Raw genomic sequence first — 18,298 nt, 5'->3', positions numbered from 1 at the left:
CTAATCATTAGCGGAATCTCAATATTTGCTGCGGAGGGTTTCTGAAAGGCTTTCGAGGGCTTGCCTGAAGAGATTCCTTTTATCTTCTCTAAAATCTCTATTAAAAATAAATATATATATGAAAGAGACCTCTCTACAAATTTCTTAACTGGATCTACCGCTGCTCTGTTGTTGCTAAATTGAGTTTTCTCCAAGAATATTTTTAAGGCATGCATAACTTTGTTAAGAAAAGATTAAACTGAGAGGAGAAAGTTAAGGGAGAATATAAAGAACACTATAGCGTTGACACAATATTTTCTTAATTTGGACAAGGGTTACAGTGTGGAGATAGTCATCATAGTCATCATTCATTCTGCCATTGAGATACTTGTCTCGCTTCATGCAGGTCGGTGTTCAATCCCCGACTGTCCCAGTGGAAGGGCCACCATTCCTTCCCGCCATCCCATCTCAAATCCTTATCCTGACCCCTTCCAAGTGCTATATAGTCATAATGGCTTGGCGCTTTCCCCTGATAATTCAATTATATTGTACCTGATAAAGGTTATTTCTACAAATTGCATAATTTCGATAATGAAAATAAAGGCAATAGCAATAATTACCGATAATAATAATAATAATAATAATAATAGTAATAATAATAATAATATGCCAATATGAGTAATATATCATTATAAAAAGTATACTTGGTATTATTAATAATGCAGTTTGACCTACACACAAACCATATTACTATTTGGCTAATTATAAAAAAGTGGCATCTATGAGGTTAATGTATGAGTTTTTACATTCTGCAGATTAGTGAGTGGTTGCAAAATAGTCATGGTAGCTTAAATAAAAATTGAACAAAAACTTATTTTTTATTACTGATCGTCAGTGGGCGTGAGAGAAATGATTAACAGTGTTCATTACTACACAGTGATTTGCCAATATAAATCACCATTCAAATGATTAGCCAAGTGTCTTTTTTTCTAAATTTATGTCCAAAAATGAAAGTTTGTTGCAGACCTGTTCAGTTTACCACAATCAAAACTATTTATAAAAGTTGATTCGAACAGAGCCAATGATTATGTTTCTGACATTCTTTTTACTTTCACGAAATCTTTTAGCAATTTAAAAGTTACAAACCAGCAGCAGCAACGTTCTGTGTATCATCAATCATTCATTGATGAGTTAGGTGTTGGGCTAAAGTTATATCAACCTTCCCTCACTGAACAGCCAGCAATTATACTTCAATCAAAAAATTTCAGGAGTTTGGAAAACGTTCAGGAAACTTTCAACGAGGTTGGAAATCACTGTCGTTTGAATATGTTCATTGGCAAGCTGGTACAACTACCAGTGACTGTACATTTGAACTAAATTGTTTGGTCTAGTTTCTTCCTTGCCTTAACCTTCATTTAAGCACTACGGTATTGTAGTGAATTTCTCTATTGTTTGACGTATAAATTTTCTAGATTCTAAAGGTCTAATAACTCTATGTAATAAAAAAAATATAGTTTATAGTAAGAATCGCTTGTGCAGTACCATTTCCTTGGAGTATATATATATATATATATATATATATATATATATATATATATATATATATATATATATATATATATATATATATATATATATATGTGTGTGTGTGTGTGTATGTGTGTCTGGCGATTGCAGGGTAAAGTTAAAAAGCAATTTTTATAGAAGAATCAGATTGTTTGGGTGATTTAGGTTGTAATCTCATTTACCTTAATATTTATAGTTCAACTAAAATTAGAATGTATCACATAGCTCTTAAAAAAAAAATTCTTGTTGACCGAAATGTATCTTTAGTATGAGAAGACTTTGCTATAAATTGTTGAAAATTTTACATCCCTTTAACATAACCAAACAAAACCTATCCTAATCTAAATTAATCTATCGTAACCTAACCTTATACATCTTTACTGAAGGATATTTTCACGGCACTGTATGAATATCACTGCTGAAAAATTTCACACTTTGGGAAAATAAAGTTTAAGGCTTTCCCAAAAGACTAGGCCACTAGAGGCAACCCCTCCGCACTCCTTAGCTAGGTCAAAAAAGGCTGGCCATCAGGCTAGCCCACCAGAGACTGAGCACCGTGGCTAGGCCACCAGAGACTGAGCACCCAGGCTAGGCCACCAGAGACTGAGCACCCAGGCTAGGCCACCAGAGACTGAGCACTCAAGCTAGGCCACCAGAGACTGAGCACCCAGGCTAGGCTACCAGAGACTGAGCACCCAGGCTAGGCCACCAGAGACTGAGCACCGTGGCTAGGCCACCAGAGACTGAGCACTCAAGCTAGGCCACCAGAGACTGAGCACCCAGGCTAGGCCACCAGAGACTGAGCACCCAGGCTAGGCCACCAGAGACTGAGCACCCAGGCTAGGCCACCAGAGACTGAGCATCCAGGCTAGGCCACCAGAGACTGAGCACCCAGGATAGGCCACCAGAGACTGAGCACCCAGGCTAGGCCACCAGAGACTGAGCACCCAGGCTAGGCCACCAGAGACTGAGCACCCAGGCTAGGCCACCAGAGACTGAGCACCCAGGCTAGGCCACCAGAGACTGAGCACCCAGGCTAGGCCACCAGAGACTGAGCACTCAAGCTAGGCCACCAGAGACTGAGCACTCAAGCTAGGCCACCAGAGACTGAGCACTCAAGCTAGGCCACCAGAGACTGAGCACTCAAGCTAGGCCACCAGAGACTGAGCACTCAAGCTAGGCCACCAGAGACTGAGCACTCAAGCTAGGCCACCAGAGACTGAGCACCCAGGCTAGGCCACCAGAGACTGAGCACTCAAGCTAGGCCACCAGAGACTGAGCACTCAAGCTAGGCCACCAGAGACTGAGCACCCAGGCTAGGCCACCAGAGACTGAGCACTCAAGCTAGGCCACCAGAGACTGAGCACCCAGGCTAGGCCACCAGAGACTGAGCACCCAGGCTAGGCCACCAGAGACTGAGCACCCAGGCTAGGCCACCAGAGACTGAGCACCCAGGCTAGGCCACCAGAGACTGAGCACCCAGGCTAGGCCACCAGAGACTGAGCACCCAGGCTAGGCCACCAGAGACTGAGCACCCAGGCTAGGCCACCAGAGACTGAGCACCCAGGCTAGGCCACCAGAGACTGAGCACCCAGGCTAGGCCACCAGAGACTGAGCACCCAGGCTAGGCCACCAGAGACTGAGCACCCAGGCTAGGCCACCAGAGACTGAGCACCCAGGCTAGGCCACCAGAGACTGAGCACCCAGGCTAGGCCACCAGAGACTGAGCACCCAGGCTAGGCCACCAGAGACTGAGCACCCAGGATAGGCCACCAGAGACTGAGCACCCAGGCTAGGCCACCAGAGACTGAGCACCCAGGCTAGGCCACCAGAGACTGAGCACCCAGGCTAGGCCACCAGAGACTGAGCACCCAGGCTAGGCCACCAGAGACTGAGCACCCAGGCTAGGCCACCAGAGACTGAGCACTCAAGCTAGGCCACCAGAGACTGAGCACTCAAGCTAGGCCACCAGAGACTGAGCACTCAAGCTAGGCCACCAGAGACTGAGCACTCAAGCTAGGCCACCAGAGACTGAGCACTCAAGCTAGGCCACCAGAGACTGAGCACTCAAGCTAGGCCACCAGAGACTGAGCACCCAGGCTAGGCCACCAGAGACTGAGCACTCAAGCTAGGCCACCAGAGACTGAGCACTCAAGCTAGGCCACCAGAGACTGAGCACCCAGGCTAGGCCACCAGAGACTGAGCACTCAAGCTAGGCCACCAGAGACTGAGCACCCAGGCTAGGCCACCAGAGACTGAGCACCCAGGCTAGGCCACCAGAGACTGAGCACCCAGGCTAGGCCACCAGAGACTGAGCACTCAAGCTAGGCCACCAGAGACTGAGCACTCAAGCTAGGCCACCAGAGACTGAGCACTCAAGCTAGGCCACCAGAGACTGAGCACCCAGGCTAGGCCACCAGAGACTGAGCACCCAGGCTAGGCCACCACAGGCCCTCGCCTGTGTATAATGAGTCACTGTGAAGACCGTCGAATACACATCATACTTTCCTGTATATTGTATTGAATATTTAAGATCAAAATATAATACAATTACATATTTGTCCTCTATATATGTATTTTTCATATACAAAAAAATCAATAATAATAACAATAATAATAATAATAATTTAATACCTCATTTCATTTCATAACTGAGTGGATAGAGCTTCGACCTGAACCCTGGGGTTCAGGGTTCGAGTCTCCCAGAGCCCAGGTGAATGAAATAATAATCATAATATTGTCGCTCCGAATATGATTTTATTCAAGTGCATTTCAAAAGATTATTCAGGTTTCATCACAAGTTGTGCACAACCTGTTTCTGGTATACATTAAATATTATTTCACAAGGGAATGTTAACAAAATTCGTGTTTCCTCTGAATCCATAATGAATCTACGAGGAGAAACCTTTACAAATCTAGCCAGGAATAAAAAAAAGGCTTGCATACATGAATCTTTTTTTTTTACCTTGTATAAACTTAGTTTTAAATTCATGTATTTAAAAATAGGCGAGCAATATTTCTTTCATTTCAAGAGTAATCAATCCTTTGAAAGTGTGTTTGAAGATTTTTAATAGCTTTAGAAAACCTGGTAGCAAGTGGCGAAAAGGAGGAAAGGAGGGAGAGAGAAAAGTAGTGGGAGACGGAGGAAGGAAAAGATAAGAGTCGAGGACAGAGAAAGGAAAAAAATGTTGTTGAGAGTAACACTGGTTTTCTATTGAAACGAGAGCAAAGGAAAGAAACTCCCTCTAAGATGTGAAAGCCAGCCGGAGGCGAGTCCACCTCCGTTTATGCATATATAATACGGCAAAAATAGTAATTACAGCACTTGCAAAGTCAGGATGTTTGCAAGCGACATCGAAAAAATATATCCCACGTAGTTCATGGCGTTCCGTATTTACCACACTGTGGTACAGTCCGTCCTCCAAACACAGATCCAAAAGTGATTCCATGCACCCGCCAAACCCCCTGTTTATGAATGAAAAACGGTTTACACACGACTCACAACTGCTGACGTTCGAACATATCCGGAACAAGTGCTTCACTGACGAATTTTGTTCGAACCACAACGCTGTAAATGCTTCACCCACGTACTACAAATACAAATAATCGCCAACAGAACCTAAACACCTAACCTAACCTATCCTATGACTATATATACACAATATGCTAATATATTATAATATTAATTTATACTTGAGAAAATTCCCGTTTTGAATGAACAGCATGTTAAAATTTATGAATGCGTCTGTGGGGTCGACCGCTGAATGTAATGGACTTGAGTCGAGGACGGGTTGTGTGGTAACACTGAGAAGCGTCAGAAAGGACGAAGGTTGTACTGTAGCTACCACACGTGATAGCAATAAAACATTCAAAACAGGAAATCTCCCAGAATTCTGTAAAAAAATGGAAACGTAATCCTAATAGTCATGAAAGGTAGCGGGTGCCAGATAAGAGGCACTAAATTACAGACCGGTCGTAAGTAAACCCTTGTTGTCGTAACTAAACGGGTTTAGTGGGTTAAGAAGTGAAAAGTCGTGCCTGACAAACTGGATTGAGTTCCTTGATAAGGTTTCCAAATATGACAGGAAAAAGAAGGCTGGGGTGTAGATTGCATTTTCATATCCTCAAAAAACTTACCAAAGTTGCTTACCAAAGCTAGAGATGGAGAAGCAGGCTGTGATAATTGGGAAGATCCTAAACTGGTAAGGGCGTACCTAAAGGACAGAAGACAAAGAGTCACGGTCAGAGGCGAGGTCTCTAGTTGGAGGAATGTAATAATGGGTCACCAAAGGGTCAGTCCTGTGACTACTACTACCGTCCCTAAATATTATGTTAATGATCTACACGAAGGAGTGAGCTCGTACATGCCAATGTTTGCCAACGATGCAAACATAATGAAGCATGTAAAAACAGAGGAGGACTGCAGAATGTTGCCGGAAGACCTTGACACACTCCAGGAGTGGGAAAACAAATGGTTGCTGGAGTTCAATCTCAATAAGTGTAAGGTAATACAAATGGGGAATGGAGAAGGAAGATAAGTAGGTGTCTACACCATAAACTAAGGCAACTTGAGGAATTAGAGAGCTGCGAGTGGATATAATTCCAATACTTCAAATTCGAGCAGTAGACAGATATTCAAATTTAAATTCGCGGCGTTTCTTTTAGCCAGAACTGTTCGACTGGGTTTTGTAAATATGGAGAGTCGAGTCAAACTAAACAGAATTGATCAAAATTACGAGCATATTCGCGGGAATTGATTTTATTATTATTATTATATTAACATATTTGTAGGATTATTTATTATTTAATATTCATCAAATTTTACTTTAAAAATCGGGAAATTTAGGTTATGTGAAGTTACTAAGATTGTTTTGGTTCAAAATGTAGAAAATGCACACCGGATGGCATGAACTGAATGCTTCAATCATTAATAGCACTTCAGTTCTCTCTGTCTCTGTCTGTCTCTCTCTCTCTCTCTCTCTCTCTCTCTCTCTCTCTCTCTCACCCAACCACTTGGGCTGGACGGTAGAGTGACGGTCTCGCTTCCTGCAGGTCGGCGTTCAATCCCCGACCATCCAAGTGGTTGGGCACTACTCCTTCACCCCCGTCCCATCCCATATCCTTATCCTGACCCCCTTCCCAGGGCTATACAGTCGTAATGGCTTGTCGCTTTCCCCTGATAGTTCCCTTCCCTTCCCTTTTCTCTCTCTCTCTCTCTCTCTCTCTCTCTCTCTCTCTCTCTCTCTCTCTCTCTCTCTCTCTCTCTCTCTCTCTCTCCATCCATCTCTCTACCACTTCTATCCTCACCAACTCCCACGATTTCCTCAACATTCTTTCTCTCGCCTCGCTTGTACAACTTCCACGCCATCCCGTGGCACCCCCACTTTCCCTCCTCCTACACTTCAAACCCACACGGCCTTCCATCAACTTCTTACGCGCCACCGTCTCAAGAACCCTGGGCAAATAGTCCCATTGTGACTTTACAAAGACGCTTCCCTGTACTTAAGGTTGAAGTGCAAATGAACTTTATTTATGCGAGCCTCCTGTCTCTATTTTCTGGGCTTTCTGGGCTTCAAGACCTTGTTTATGTGTCAACATCACACCAAGGTCGGTGCCAGTGTGTACTTTGATTGAACTTTGATTTTGATCCGGGCCCAAGTGTACTTGTCTAGTTGTGTTTGTGGGGGTTGAGCTCTGGCTCTTTGGGCCCGTCTCTGAACTACTAATAAACTGATTTTTCACATACACACACACACACACACACACACACACACACACAGAGGAAGCATCCCGAAGCAGCTGTCTAACTCCCAGGTACTTATTTACTGCTAGGTGAACACGGACATTAGGGTGAACGAAACTCTGCCTTGTTTTCGCCTCCGCCGAGGATCGAACCCGGACCCTAGGACTACAAATCCCGAGCGCTGTCCACTCAGCCGACAGGCCGTGTGTGTGTGTATGTGTGTGTGTGTATTCCTAAGTTTTTACTGATCTGTTTGTGGCAACAGGATGCAACTTTGGCGTTGATTTTTTTTGTTTAACTTGGCGTTTACACACACTTCAGACTGAAATGTTCTCACTTCCTTTATTTTCAGATGTGTGGCTTGGCTCTCCAATTTTCAATCACGTTATTGTGACTTATTTTCTACATATTGATATGTTACTGAAATGTTCTAATTTTGTGACATAAATTTTAGAACCATGTAACTTTGACCAATAAAGCATACACATAATAAAAGCCTGGATTAGCATTGGAGGGTATAATTTTGATAATATAGATTGACAAGGAAATATTATGATTTTTAAAGTTATTATGAGGAAAGCTCTAAGCCATTATTGTTTACATAGAGTGTAAAGATTGTATGATTTATCATGTTCATAAATTTAGACAACAGAGTTGTATATTTATTTAATTCAGTGAGGCTTGTGAGTCTAATATGATTTCAAGGGAATATTAATATGAATGGATTATTCAATATTTAAAATCTAATGAAATGCAGCATGAAGACTCAACCTGAAGGGCCTGAGTGAAGCAACTCGAATGAAGACCTCAGTCCCTTCTTTCTGAGATATAAAGTGAAGTGATTGTGAGTGAGAGTGTTTCTCCCCCCCCCCCTTCCCCCCCCCCCACACACACACAATATCAACACAGACGATGCTGTATGCCTATTGGCTAATCTTGCTTCAGTCAGAGTGACTTCACTCTGATCCCCTGGTTATAGTTGTGGTTAATGAAAGCGGATATTGTGATCATGTTATACTTTGCATTTTCTTCTTCTCTTATGTCCCCTCCATCGCTTATTCTGGTTATTATCTTCTCCTTTCGCTTCTTCTTATAAGACCGTTTCTCCTTTATTTCTCGCCGTGAGTATATACATTTTTTTTTTGTATGTTCCCTCTTCTTACATCTCAAGAGTATGTTCTCTTATTCATTTTCTCTCCCTATGAGTATTTCTCGCTCTTTATTTCTTCTCATAATGAGTATTTTCATCTAATTCGTTACGTATCATATGTGTCAGAATAAATATTACCCTACTTTAATTTTGAAATCATTAGCGATCATCTACGTGTCTTCTTTTATCATCACAGTTAAGTTAACTAAATCCTTATCTTCACGAAGAGTATGTTAACCTTTTCTCTTACTCAACATGAGTATGTTACCTCCTCTACCTCACTCAACATGAGTATGTTACCCATCTACCTTCCTCAGTGTGAATAGGCACCCACTCCACCCCCTTCAATAAAGTGTGCACGTCCACCCTCTCTACCACCCTCCTCATCATCACAAGTTCGCTATCATGTCCTCTCAGCGTATCTCATATGATGTCCCTCCCCCCCCCCCTACCACCCCTTCCCTGGCACAGTGCCTCTGAGTGCCATCATTGAGTCACTCAGGGATTTCCTGCTATTTTTATCTTAATGAGTGTTCACTGTTACCAACTCCACTCACACCACTATGCCACTCTCCACCCCCTAACTGACTCCACACCCCCTCCATCCCAATCTCAATATACTCAAATCCACCTCTCTCTCTCTCTAAACGCCCCGCCACCACAATTTAATCCATCCGATAATCCCTAATCCCTCGTAGTTCTCCTCCATCTAACTCAGCCAATCTCTGCCGCCCCAATCGCCTTATATCAACACAGCGAACTAATTTGATGTTATGCGATTCAAGACGTGGCCTAGTGTTGAGCAGGGGTTGGCACATGTGGTAGTGTTGGCACATTGCAGGTGGAGGCACATATATATACAGATGTTTGCTTATATGCAGGTGTAGGTATTCAGATAAAGGGTAGGCACATATAAGTCATTTCAATAACTGTCCTAAGGATAAAAAGGATATTGATCCACTCTATAAACAAAAACAATATGAGCTCAAATACGCGATAAAACACAAACACACACACACACACACACACACACACACACACACACACACACACACACACACACACACACAAACACACACATACATACAGGGAACTGACAGGGTAAACAAGGATGGATTATTTAACACGGGTGGTACACGCACACGGGGACACAGGTGGAAGCTGAGTAACCAAATGAGCCACAGAGACATTAGAAAGAACTTTTTCAGTGTCGGAGTAGTTAGCAAATGGAATGCACTAGGAAGTGATGTGGTGGAGGCTGACTCCATACACAGTTTCAAATGTAGATATGATAGAGCCCAGTAGGCTCAGGAATCTGAACACCAGTTGATTGACAGTTGAGAGACGGGACCAAAAGAGCCGCAGCTCAACCCCCGCAAGCACAACTACGTGACTACAACTAGTTAAGTACACACAGACGCCCACATACGTACAGACGCACATGATCATCACCAAACAAAAAAAACTACGAAAGGAAAAAAAAAATGAATTCACACAATAAAAACTCTCTTGAGGTCATATTTCTTCGCCTCTTGAATGCCATGCCTCATTTTAGTCCTTTGTTGTCATATAAACACTGTCACATGGCAAATGTATCTGCCACTTGTCTGTATACATTGTACACGTGTACATAAGGACGTAAAAAAAGTGTACAAGAAACTCTATACACAAGATGTCTCACGGTGGTACACGCAAAAATACACAGGAACAAATCCTTTAGTTCACGCCAGAGGTCTTTAGAGGGCAAGAACAGAAGGCGAAAAGTATATGAACACGTTCAAGCAATTACAGATGTACACACTTGCGTGCACGCAAGAACACACACGTGCACAAAAGGGCGCTCACGCATTCACACATGCACAGGCGGGCTCACCAAGATGACGTCAGCACTTCATGAGGAAAATATATATATTGTGGAGGCTCAGGCCACCGGCGCCAGTATCTCCCATTAACGCTGCAGCACTGCTGTTGGTAATGCTGCTCCTCTCCTGTTACGCTGCTGTTGGTGCTGCTGCTGCTCTCCTGTTAGGCTGCTGTTGGTAATGCTGCTCTCCTGTTACGTTGCTGTTGGTAATGCTGCTCCTCTCCTGTTACGCTGCTGTTGGCGCTGCTGTTGGTGCTGTTGTTCTCCTGATATGCTGCTGTTGTTGCTGCTGTTGGTACTGTTCTCCTGTTACGCTGCTGTTGGTGCTGCTGCTGCTCTCCTGTTAGGCTGCTGTTGGTGCTGCTGCTGCTCTCCTGTTAGGCTGCTGTTGGTAATGCAGCTCTCCTGTTACGCTGCTGTTGGCGCTGCTGTTGGTGCTGTTGTTCTCCTGATATGCTGCTGTTGTTGCTGCTGTTGGTACTGTTCTCCCGTTATGCTGCTGGTGGTGCTGCTGCTCTCTTGCTGCACCGCTGTTGGTGCTGCTTACCATCAACAATAATCAAGCATTTTGCCTCTGTAAATTTTTGTAGATTTAAAATGTTGTTTTTCTAGTCTGTAAGAGAGGCGATTATGGGGGTGACTTAAAGAAACTTTGCACAGAGCTGTAACAACGGTAAAGTTGCCCGTTGTTTACCACTGCGTTGATTAACGGGGCGTTGATTCCATTCTGGAGAACCTGTTCATTACCTCTTGACTATTTCGCGAGTTCAACAATGACAAATGGACTTTGTCATTGTTGAAATTTCCTTTTTTTATTTCCTGTTGCCCATTCGAAGATTTTTGTCAATATGAGGCTTGAGTTTTTAATCAATAATTTGGTAATTAATATTTTTGGTCAATATAAGGCTTGAATATAAGACTGAGTCTTTCTCTGAGGCCATTTTTATGCTTGCTTTGGTGTGGCCAGCAAAAAAAAAAAAAACGCAAAATTGTGGCTTATAATTTTATTTGTCTTTTTTGTATGAGGATGAGGAAGAGGAAAAGTGTATAAGTAATATATATATATATATATATATATATATATATATATATATATATATATATATATATATATATATATATATATATATAAACACATATAAACAATATAAACATATAATACACCTATAAACAATACAAGGACTGTATCTTAGTTGCCTCAAACACCACACAGGACTCAGTCTGAATTGTGTTTGGTTTACTGTAACTCTTTGTAATCCATTTGTTAACTGGGATATATACACTGGGATGAGTAACTTGCTTCTTGATGTATATTCACTGTGAGTATACTGTAGTCCTGGTATTCATAGTATTGGTATACTATGCATTCCTTCCTCTTTCATCAGGGCATAATTTTATTTTACTTCTCTGCAATTGCCATTTTCCAGATTTTTCATTTCCATCTGTAGCGTTCCTTTTACATGGGAATCTGGGCAAATATATATCTTAAGATTTCCTTTCGTCAAGTGAGGTTTTGTAAATGTTTGGGTGGAAATTCCAACATCAAAGCGAAATTTTTCTTTCCTGAGAAAAATTCAAGAGTTTTCATGGATGAAAGTTACTGCATTCTATTCCCTTTCTATTTCCAGTGTATCCATATTCATACTCTCCTTCCACAGTATTTACATATGTTTGTCTGTTTGCTTGGTCACTATTTTCTGTTTTACTGTTCTCTGAACTGTTTCATCTGTTCTGTTTTTTTCAATATTGTTACTATTATTATTATTATTAGTAGTAGTAGTAGTAGTATTATGTGTGTGTACTCACCTAATTGCACTCACCTAATTGTGCTTGCGGGAGTTGAGCTCTGGCTCTTTGGTCCCGCCTCTCAACCGTCAATCAACAGGTGTACTGGTTCCTGAGCCTACTGGGCTCTATCATATCTTCACTTGAAACTGTGTATGGAGTCTGCTTCCATCACATCACTTCCTAGTGCATTCCATTTGTCAACCACTCTGACACAAACACACAACCACACACACACACATACACAGTGTGTGTGTGTGTGTGTGTGTGTGTGTGTGTGTGTGTGTGTGTGTGTGTGTGTGTGTGTGTGTGTGTGTGTGTGTGTGTAATACTTTATTGCGAGGCAGCTTGAAGAGCTTCCCAAGTTAATAACTAGAGACACATCCGTCCAAGAGATGGCAGCACCTGCTAATACTTGCGTAATTATATAAACATCTGAGTGTTGCGCCACCTTCGGGTCAAGAAGGGTTCAATAGTTGCAATGAGACTGCACATTCAGGTGAGCTACTCAGGAAGTATACATAGGATAGCGTACATCTTAGCGAGTATACACAGACCGGTGTACATCTCAATTAGTATCCATAGGCTACTATCCTTTGTGTTCACAATACTGGAACAAACAGGGGGAGATGTGTTCACATCACTGGAAGAAACAGGGGGAGATGTGTTCACATCACTAGAACAAACAGGGAGAGACGTGTTCACATCACTGGAACAAACAGAGAAAGACGTGTTCACAACACTGGAACAGAGAAAGACGTGTTCACAACACTGGAACAAACAGAGAAAGACGTGTTCACAACACTGGAACAGAGAAAGACGTGTTCACAACACTGGAACAAACAGGGAGAGACGTGTTCACATCACTGGAACAAACAGAGAGAGACGTGTTCACAACACTGGAACAAACAGGCAGTAACAAGAGGAACAAGAACAGTCAGTAGGAGTCCAGAGTTGCAAGTTGAATCTTCCCATTGCAATAATAATTTCTGAACAACAGACAATTTTACAAGGATGGAACACGAACGCTGGAACACAGGTGGAAGCTGATACCCAAATGGGCATCAGAGGTATTAAAAATACTTTTTTTCAGTGTCGGAGAAGAGAATAAGAGAAATACACTAAGAGGTGAAGAGCTGGAGCTCGACTCCATACCCGCCTTCAAAATGTAGATATATCACATAGCCCAATAGGCTCAGGAACCTATGTACGCCAATCACAGTCGAGAGGAATAATAAAGAGAGCTGAAGCTCAACCTTCGTAGCCTCAAACAGGTGAGCTCAATTACATATTTGCACCTCGTCCCCTTCCTTTCATACTTTCAAAGTGGACGCTACTCCATGAGGAAGTGTGAGGTTTAAGTGTTTGTTTAATGCGGCCTATATTTATGGTCTCCTCAGCTTGACAAATGTTGGTTTTCAAATCATTAGCAGCGTTTTAATGATGCAGATTTAAGTGCATGAAACGACAGCTTCGACTACCCAAAGGCTGTCTCATGTAGACGCATCTTGCGTCACACCTTTCTTCATCCCACCATCATCACGCACCTCTACCGCTTCGCACATGTACTACAGATCTCCCATATCAACCATTAACCTCCAATGTTCACTACAAGCTTCCAATATTCACCACTATCTTCCAAAATATACCACTAACCTCCAATATTAACTACAAGCCTACAAAATATACCACTAACCTCCAATATTAACTACAAGCCTACAAAATATACCACTAACCTCCAAAATATACCACTAACCTCCAAAATATACCACTAACCTCCAAAATATACCACTAACCTCCAGTATTCAATACAAGCCTCCAAAATAGTAAACTAACCAGACAAAAATATTCACTACGGACCTCCAAAGAGCAACCTTCACCACAAGGCGAAGTCAGTTACAGGAGTCGCACTCATCAATAGACTTCATAGTGAGAATACTTCTAATACCAATACAAGAGGCCTAAGTAAACAGGGAAGCATCGCAGTCATGTGTTCAGGTGGTAAAAAAAATTATTTAAACTGTATTTAAAAAGTTTCATAAAAAGTCATTCAATATAGTATATGGAGTTTAGGAGAGACTAATTCAAGGCTCACGCAGCACTGGCTTGAAACACACACCTCACGAAGCTTTTGAGGGATAAATTAGGCACCATAGTTGCCGAACTAATGAGAATGAAAACATTGTTTTCATTCTCATTTTGTGCCACGGATATTTAGCGTCGAAATTCAAGATAGTGTATGAGCAGTCAAAGTGTGGTGCCAGGATTATGACTCCACACGTCAGCAACGACCAGTTCTGCTGATTGGCAGCCTCCACTGGAGTTGCAATTCTATCTTGCAAGATGGCGAGTCAATACAAGAGAATGTTTTCTATAGCCAGCACTGGTAAACTTTGTAGGCGTTATGAGGATGTTTTCAAAAACAAGATCAGAGTGCATCACGTAATTGAAAAGCTCACCTCTCACCCCCCCACCACCCAGATTTCACCCCCACCATTTATCTCTCACCCCCACCAACCAACACTCACCCCAGCAACTTTCACCCCCTATTCAACTCTCAACCCCATCATCCAACGCTCACTCCTACTACCCAACACTTTCACCCCACTCCCCTAACACACACCTCACTACCCTCCTTCCCCCCCTCCCCCTCCCACTCACTCCCCAAGATGAGCTCATGTAACTGTTCCCTTCGAGTAAATGTCAGGGATTTAAATAAACTAATCTCAGCTGAATCATCACATAAACACTAAACAAATCAAAACCTCATTCCCACAATGTTAAACTCCACTTGGACTACTGTTACTATTACATAAACTACCAAGGTTTACATTCCACCATTTAAATAAGAATTAGTGATTATGATGAAGTATTTTATCTATGGATTGCCGCGGAAGTTTTCCTAGGAAGTTTCCTTGGCGTCTACTCGACAGATTTAAAGCTAACCAACATTCGACTGATGTTTGTGTGGGTGAAAACCTTCACAACGTCGCATAATACACTACTAACCAACACTCGTTAGCCATGTAAAGGAAGAAAATTATACAAATTAACTAAAACTCTTATAGGTTTTGATTATGAGTTTTGATTATTATAAGTTTTTCTTATGATTTTATAAAAAAAAGCCAGTACAGGTAGCAAGGCTTTGTAAAAAAGACTTTCCAGTTGCAAGACTAAAAAAAAAACTCTACAGGTTGGTGTTGCCAACAGATATTATGAAAATGTTTCTTCAAATGAAAAAGAATCAACCCCTCCCCCCCTCTCCTATCTGTTACGCATCAGTGAACACAAGAATATATTAACAATCTCAGTAACATTCTTCACAGAGGGTTCGGGAGACTAACAGAAGCAACAGATAACCCTTAACTCTCAGCCTGCGTCACATGTCCGGTTAAGGTCGACTTAAATCCTACGGCATTTTTCACTATACAATTTTTTTTTTTTTATAACCAAACTACACATCAGAAGATGAAGAAACGATGACGTTTCGGTCCGTCCTGGACCATTATCAAGTCCCCCCCCCCTACTGGTCCAAGACGGTCCAAGACGGTATCTTGACTGGTCCAAGATAATGGTCCAAGAGTGACCGAAACGTCGTAGTTTTCCATCTTCTTGTGTGCTTTTTGTCATTGTATCTTCAGCCACGTTATTGTAACTGTCTATAATTTTTGTTTATAAATGCCTATAATTACTAAGCTTTGATATCTTTCTGGCCATTATTACCTAATAAATACATAAATCTTGATATTATACACTCAAACTCATTAACTAGAAAAAGTTTGGAACCTGAGGCACGATGGCTACTATATATATTTAATTTTTTCCATGAATCGTAAAAAAAAGCACAATTAAGGTGAAACTCTTCATATATTTTCAGGAACTGTTATTATTAGTTGAATTTAAATCAATTGAAATTAATTCTATGTACCCAGAGCGAGGGAGAGGGAGAGAGAGAGAGAGAGAGGGAGAGAGAGAGAGAGGGGGAGAGAGAGAGAGAGAGAGAGAGAGAGAGAGAGAGAGAGAGAGAGAGAGAGAGAGAGAGAGAGAGAGAGAGAGAGAGAGAGAGAGAGAGAGAGAGAGAGATGGAAGAAGATTTACCTTACAAAAAATATACAAACCCATATCACCCACGAACTCAATCGAAACCGAACCATAGAAAAACATCAATATAGTGCCATCAATAATGCTATTACACCGCATTTTTAATGGACTGGTCGACCCGTAAAAATATCCGACGATTAGGCTAGAGGATATTTTTATTATTAGAGGTTAGGCTAGACTGCTAGAGGATACTCTATTAGGATAGAGGAGACAGACACACGTCTCAACGTTCCGTCTCACTACGAAGCACGTCCGAACGAACGCCACACCAGCAACTGGGCGGAACGAGACAAGAATGTATGAGGAACGTCAATGGAAGTGATTCATCAAGGTGTACCCGCCAGGGAGTTGATTTGGGCGCCGCTCAAGTGCTATCAACTTATTAATATGGCGCTCTGATGAACGGCCCTTAGCTGCCGCCAGGATACCCGGCGCTCTTGTTGGGGGCTATGGTGCTGCTGTGGTTGCTGCTTCAGCCTCCGTTGTTGCTGCTTCAGCCTCCGTTGTTGCTGCTTCAGCCTCCGTTGTTGCTGCTTCAGCCTCCGTTGTGGTTGCTGCTTCAGCCTCCGTTGTGGTTGCTGCTTCAGCCTCCGTTGTTGTTGCTGCTTTAGCCTCCGTTGTTGTTGCTGCTTCAGCCTCCGTTGTTGTTGCTGCTTCAGCCTCCATTGTTGTTGCTGCTTCAGCCTCCGTTGTTGTTGCTGTTTCAGCCTCCATTGTTGTTGCTGCTTCAACCTCCGCGTCGGTAACTGTTTCAACCTTCATCAACCAACCTGTCCTCATCAACAAAGGCCAAATGCTCATTAATCCACCCGTCAAACCCCCTGTTTATGAATGAAAACAGTTACACACGACTGATGACGTTCGAACATTTCTCGAACAGTGCTTCGCTAATGACCTCTGTTCGAATCACAGTTTTGTAAATGTTTCACCCGCGTACTTCAAATACAAATATTCACCATCAGAACCTAATCACCAGCCCTACGCCCCTAACTGTACATAGAAATTTAATAAATAATAATGTTAAGTAATATATCAGAAGAAACCTATATATAATATGTACCATGTTAATTCAGATGAATGCGATTTAAAGGGGGGGGGGGTACGGCCGCCGCTTTAACGAGCCTGGCCAGATGACAGGTTGCCTAACCTATGCCTAAATGTGCTCACCATGCTACTATATATTAATATAAATTTTCTAAGGAAGAAATTAATATTTTGAATGAACAGTATGTTAGAAAGGGTGAATGCGTCTTTAGGGTCGGCCGCCGGATGGAATGAACATAGTCGGAGGCCGGGTTGCATCCGTGAGCGTGTGCAACCTGTTCTCTTGCCTAATTTAACCGCATTTTGAGGTCAAAATCCGCATCAGACACATAAAGGGGCGTCCCATCCCAAATCCTGACCCCCTTCCCAGTACTATATAGTCGTAAGCGCTTCTCCTGATTTAGTTCTCTTCCCCTTCTCGGTTAGGTTAGGGTGTTCAAATACACCATTTTTTGTCCGTTGTGGTAACTCGAGAAGACTGGCTGACGGGTGTGTGCTTGCGCATGCAGCACACCAGTCCGTCCTCCTAAGGTTTGCCAACGTCAAGAAAACGATCAATTTAAAGTGGTCTCTCCTAACCTACCAGAGAACCCAAAACAGAAAACGGGACAGAACGTCACTTTCGCAAGCCACTTCCATTTTCTAGTACGACAATTTTTGGCCCTATGTAACGCATACGAGCGCAAAGCGACGTTCTATGCAATATAACACGTTAGACATACAGCCCCGCTCCTGGGCCAGATAAGTGCACCACGGGCTCACCATAGCCCGTGCTGCTTGGAACTTTTTGTTCCCAGTAGCTGTATCTAAAACAACAACAACAAAAGCTTGAGCATAGGGAAAGGGGGGCGGGGAGGAAGGAGTGATGAAATTACCAGGGAAAAGCGCCAAACCATTACGACAAATATAGGACTTGGAAAGAGTCATGATATGTATGTGGGGATGGGACATGGAAAAAGGAATAGTGCCCCCCCCAAGCACTTGTAGACAATGAGGGATTGAACGCCGACCTGCATGAAGCGAGACGGTCGCTCCACCGTCCTGCCCAAGTGGCTGCAGGTTGAGG

At 42.6% G+C, this 18,298-nt stretch overlaps 1 protein-coding gene across 1 annotated transcript; it reads right to left on the bottom strand.

Moving 5' to 3' along the window:
- Nucleotides 1–16,635: 16,635 nt before the first annotated feature.
- Nucleotides 16,636–16,950, bottom strand: LOC138358338 (S-antigen protein-like). The gene has a single exon (XM_069316172.1). It carries the CDS (start codon nucleotides 16,948–16,950, stop codon nucleotides 16,636–16,638), a length of 315 nt encoding a protein of 104 aa, XP_069172273.1.
- Nucleotides 16,951–18,298: the final 1,348 nt, after the last annotated feature.

This window comes from Procambarus clarkii, chromosome 83 (assembly GCF_040958095.1).
Source record: "Procambarus clarkii isolate CNS0578487 chromosome 83, FALCON_Pclarkii_2.0, whole genome shotgun sequence".
NCBI lineage: Eukaryota > Metazoa > Arthropoda > Malacostraca > Decapoda > Cambaridae > Procambarus > Procambarus clarkii.
The sequence above is the reverse complement of the archived record's forward strand: the minus strand, read 5'-3'. Positions and strand labels throughout refer to the sequence as shown.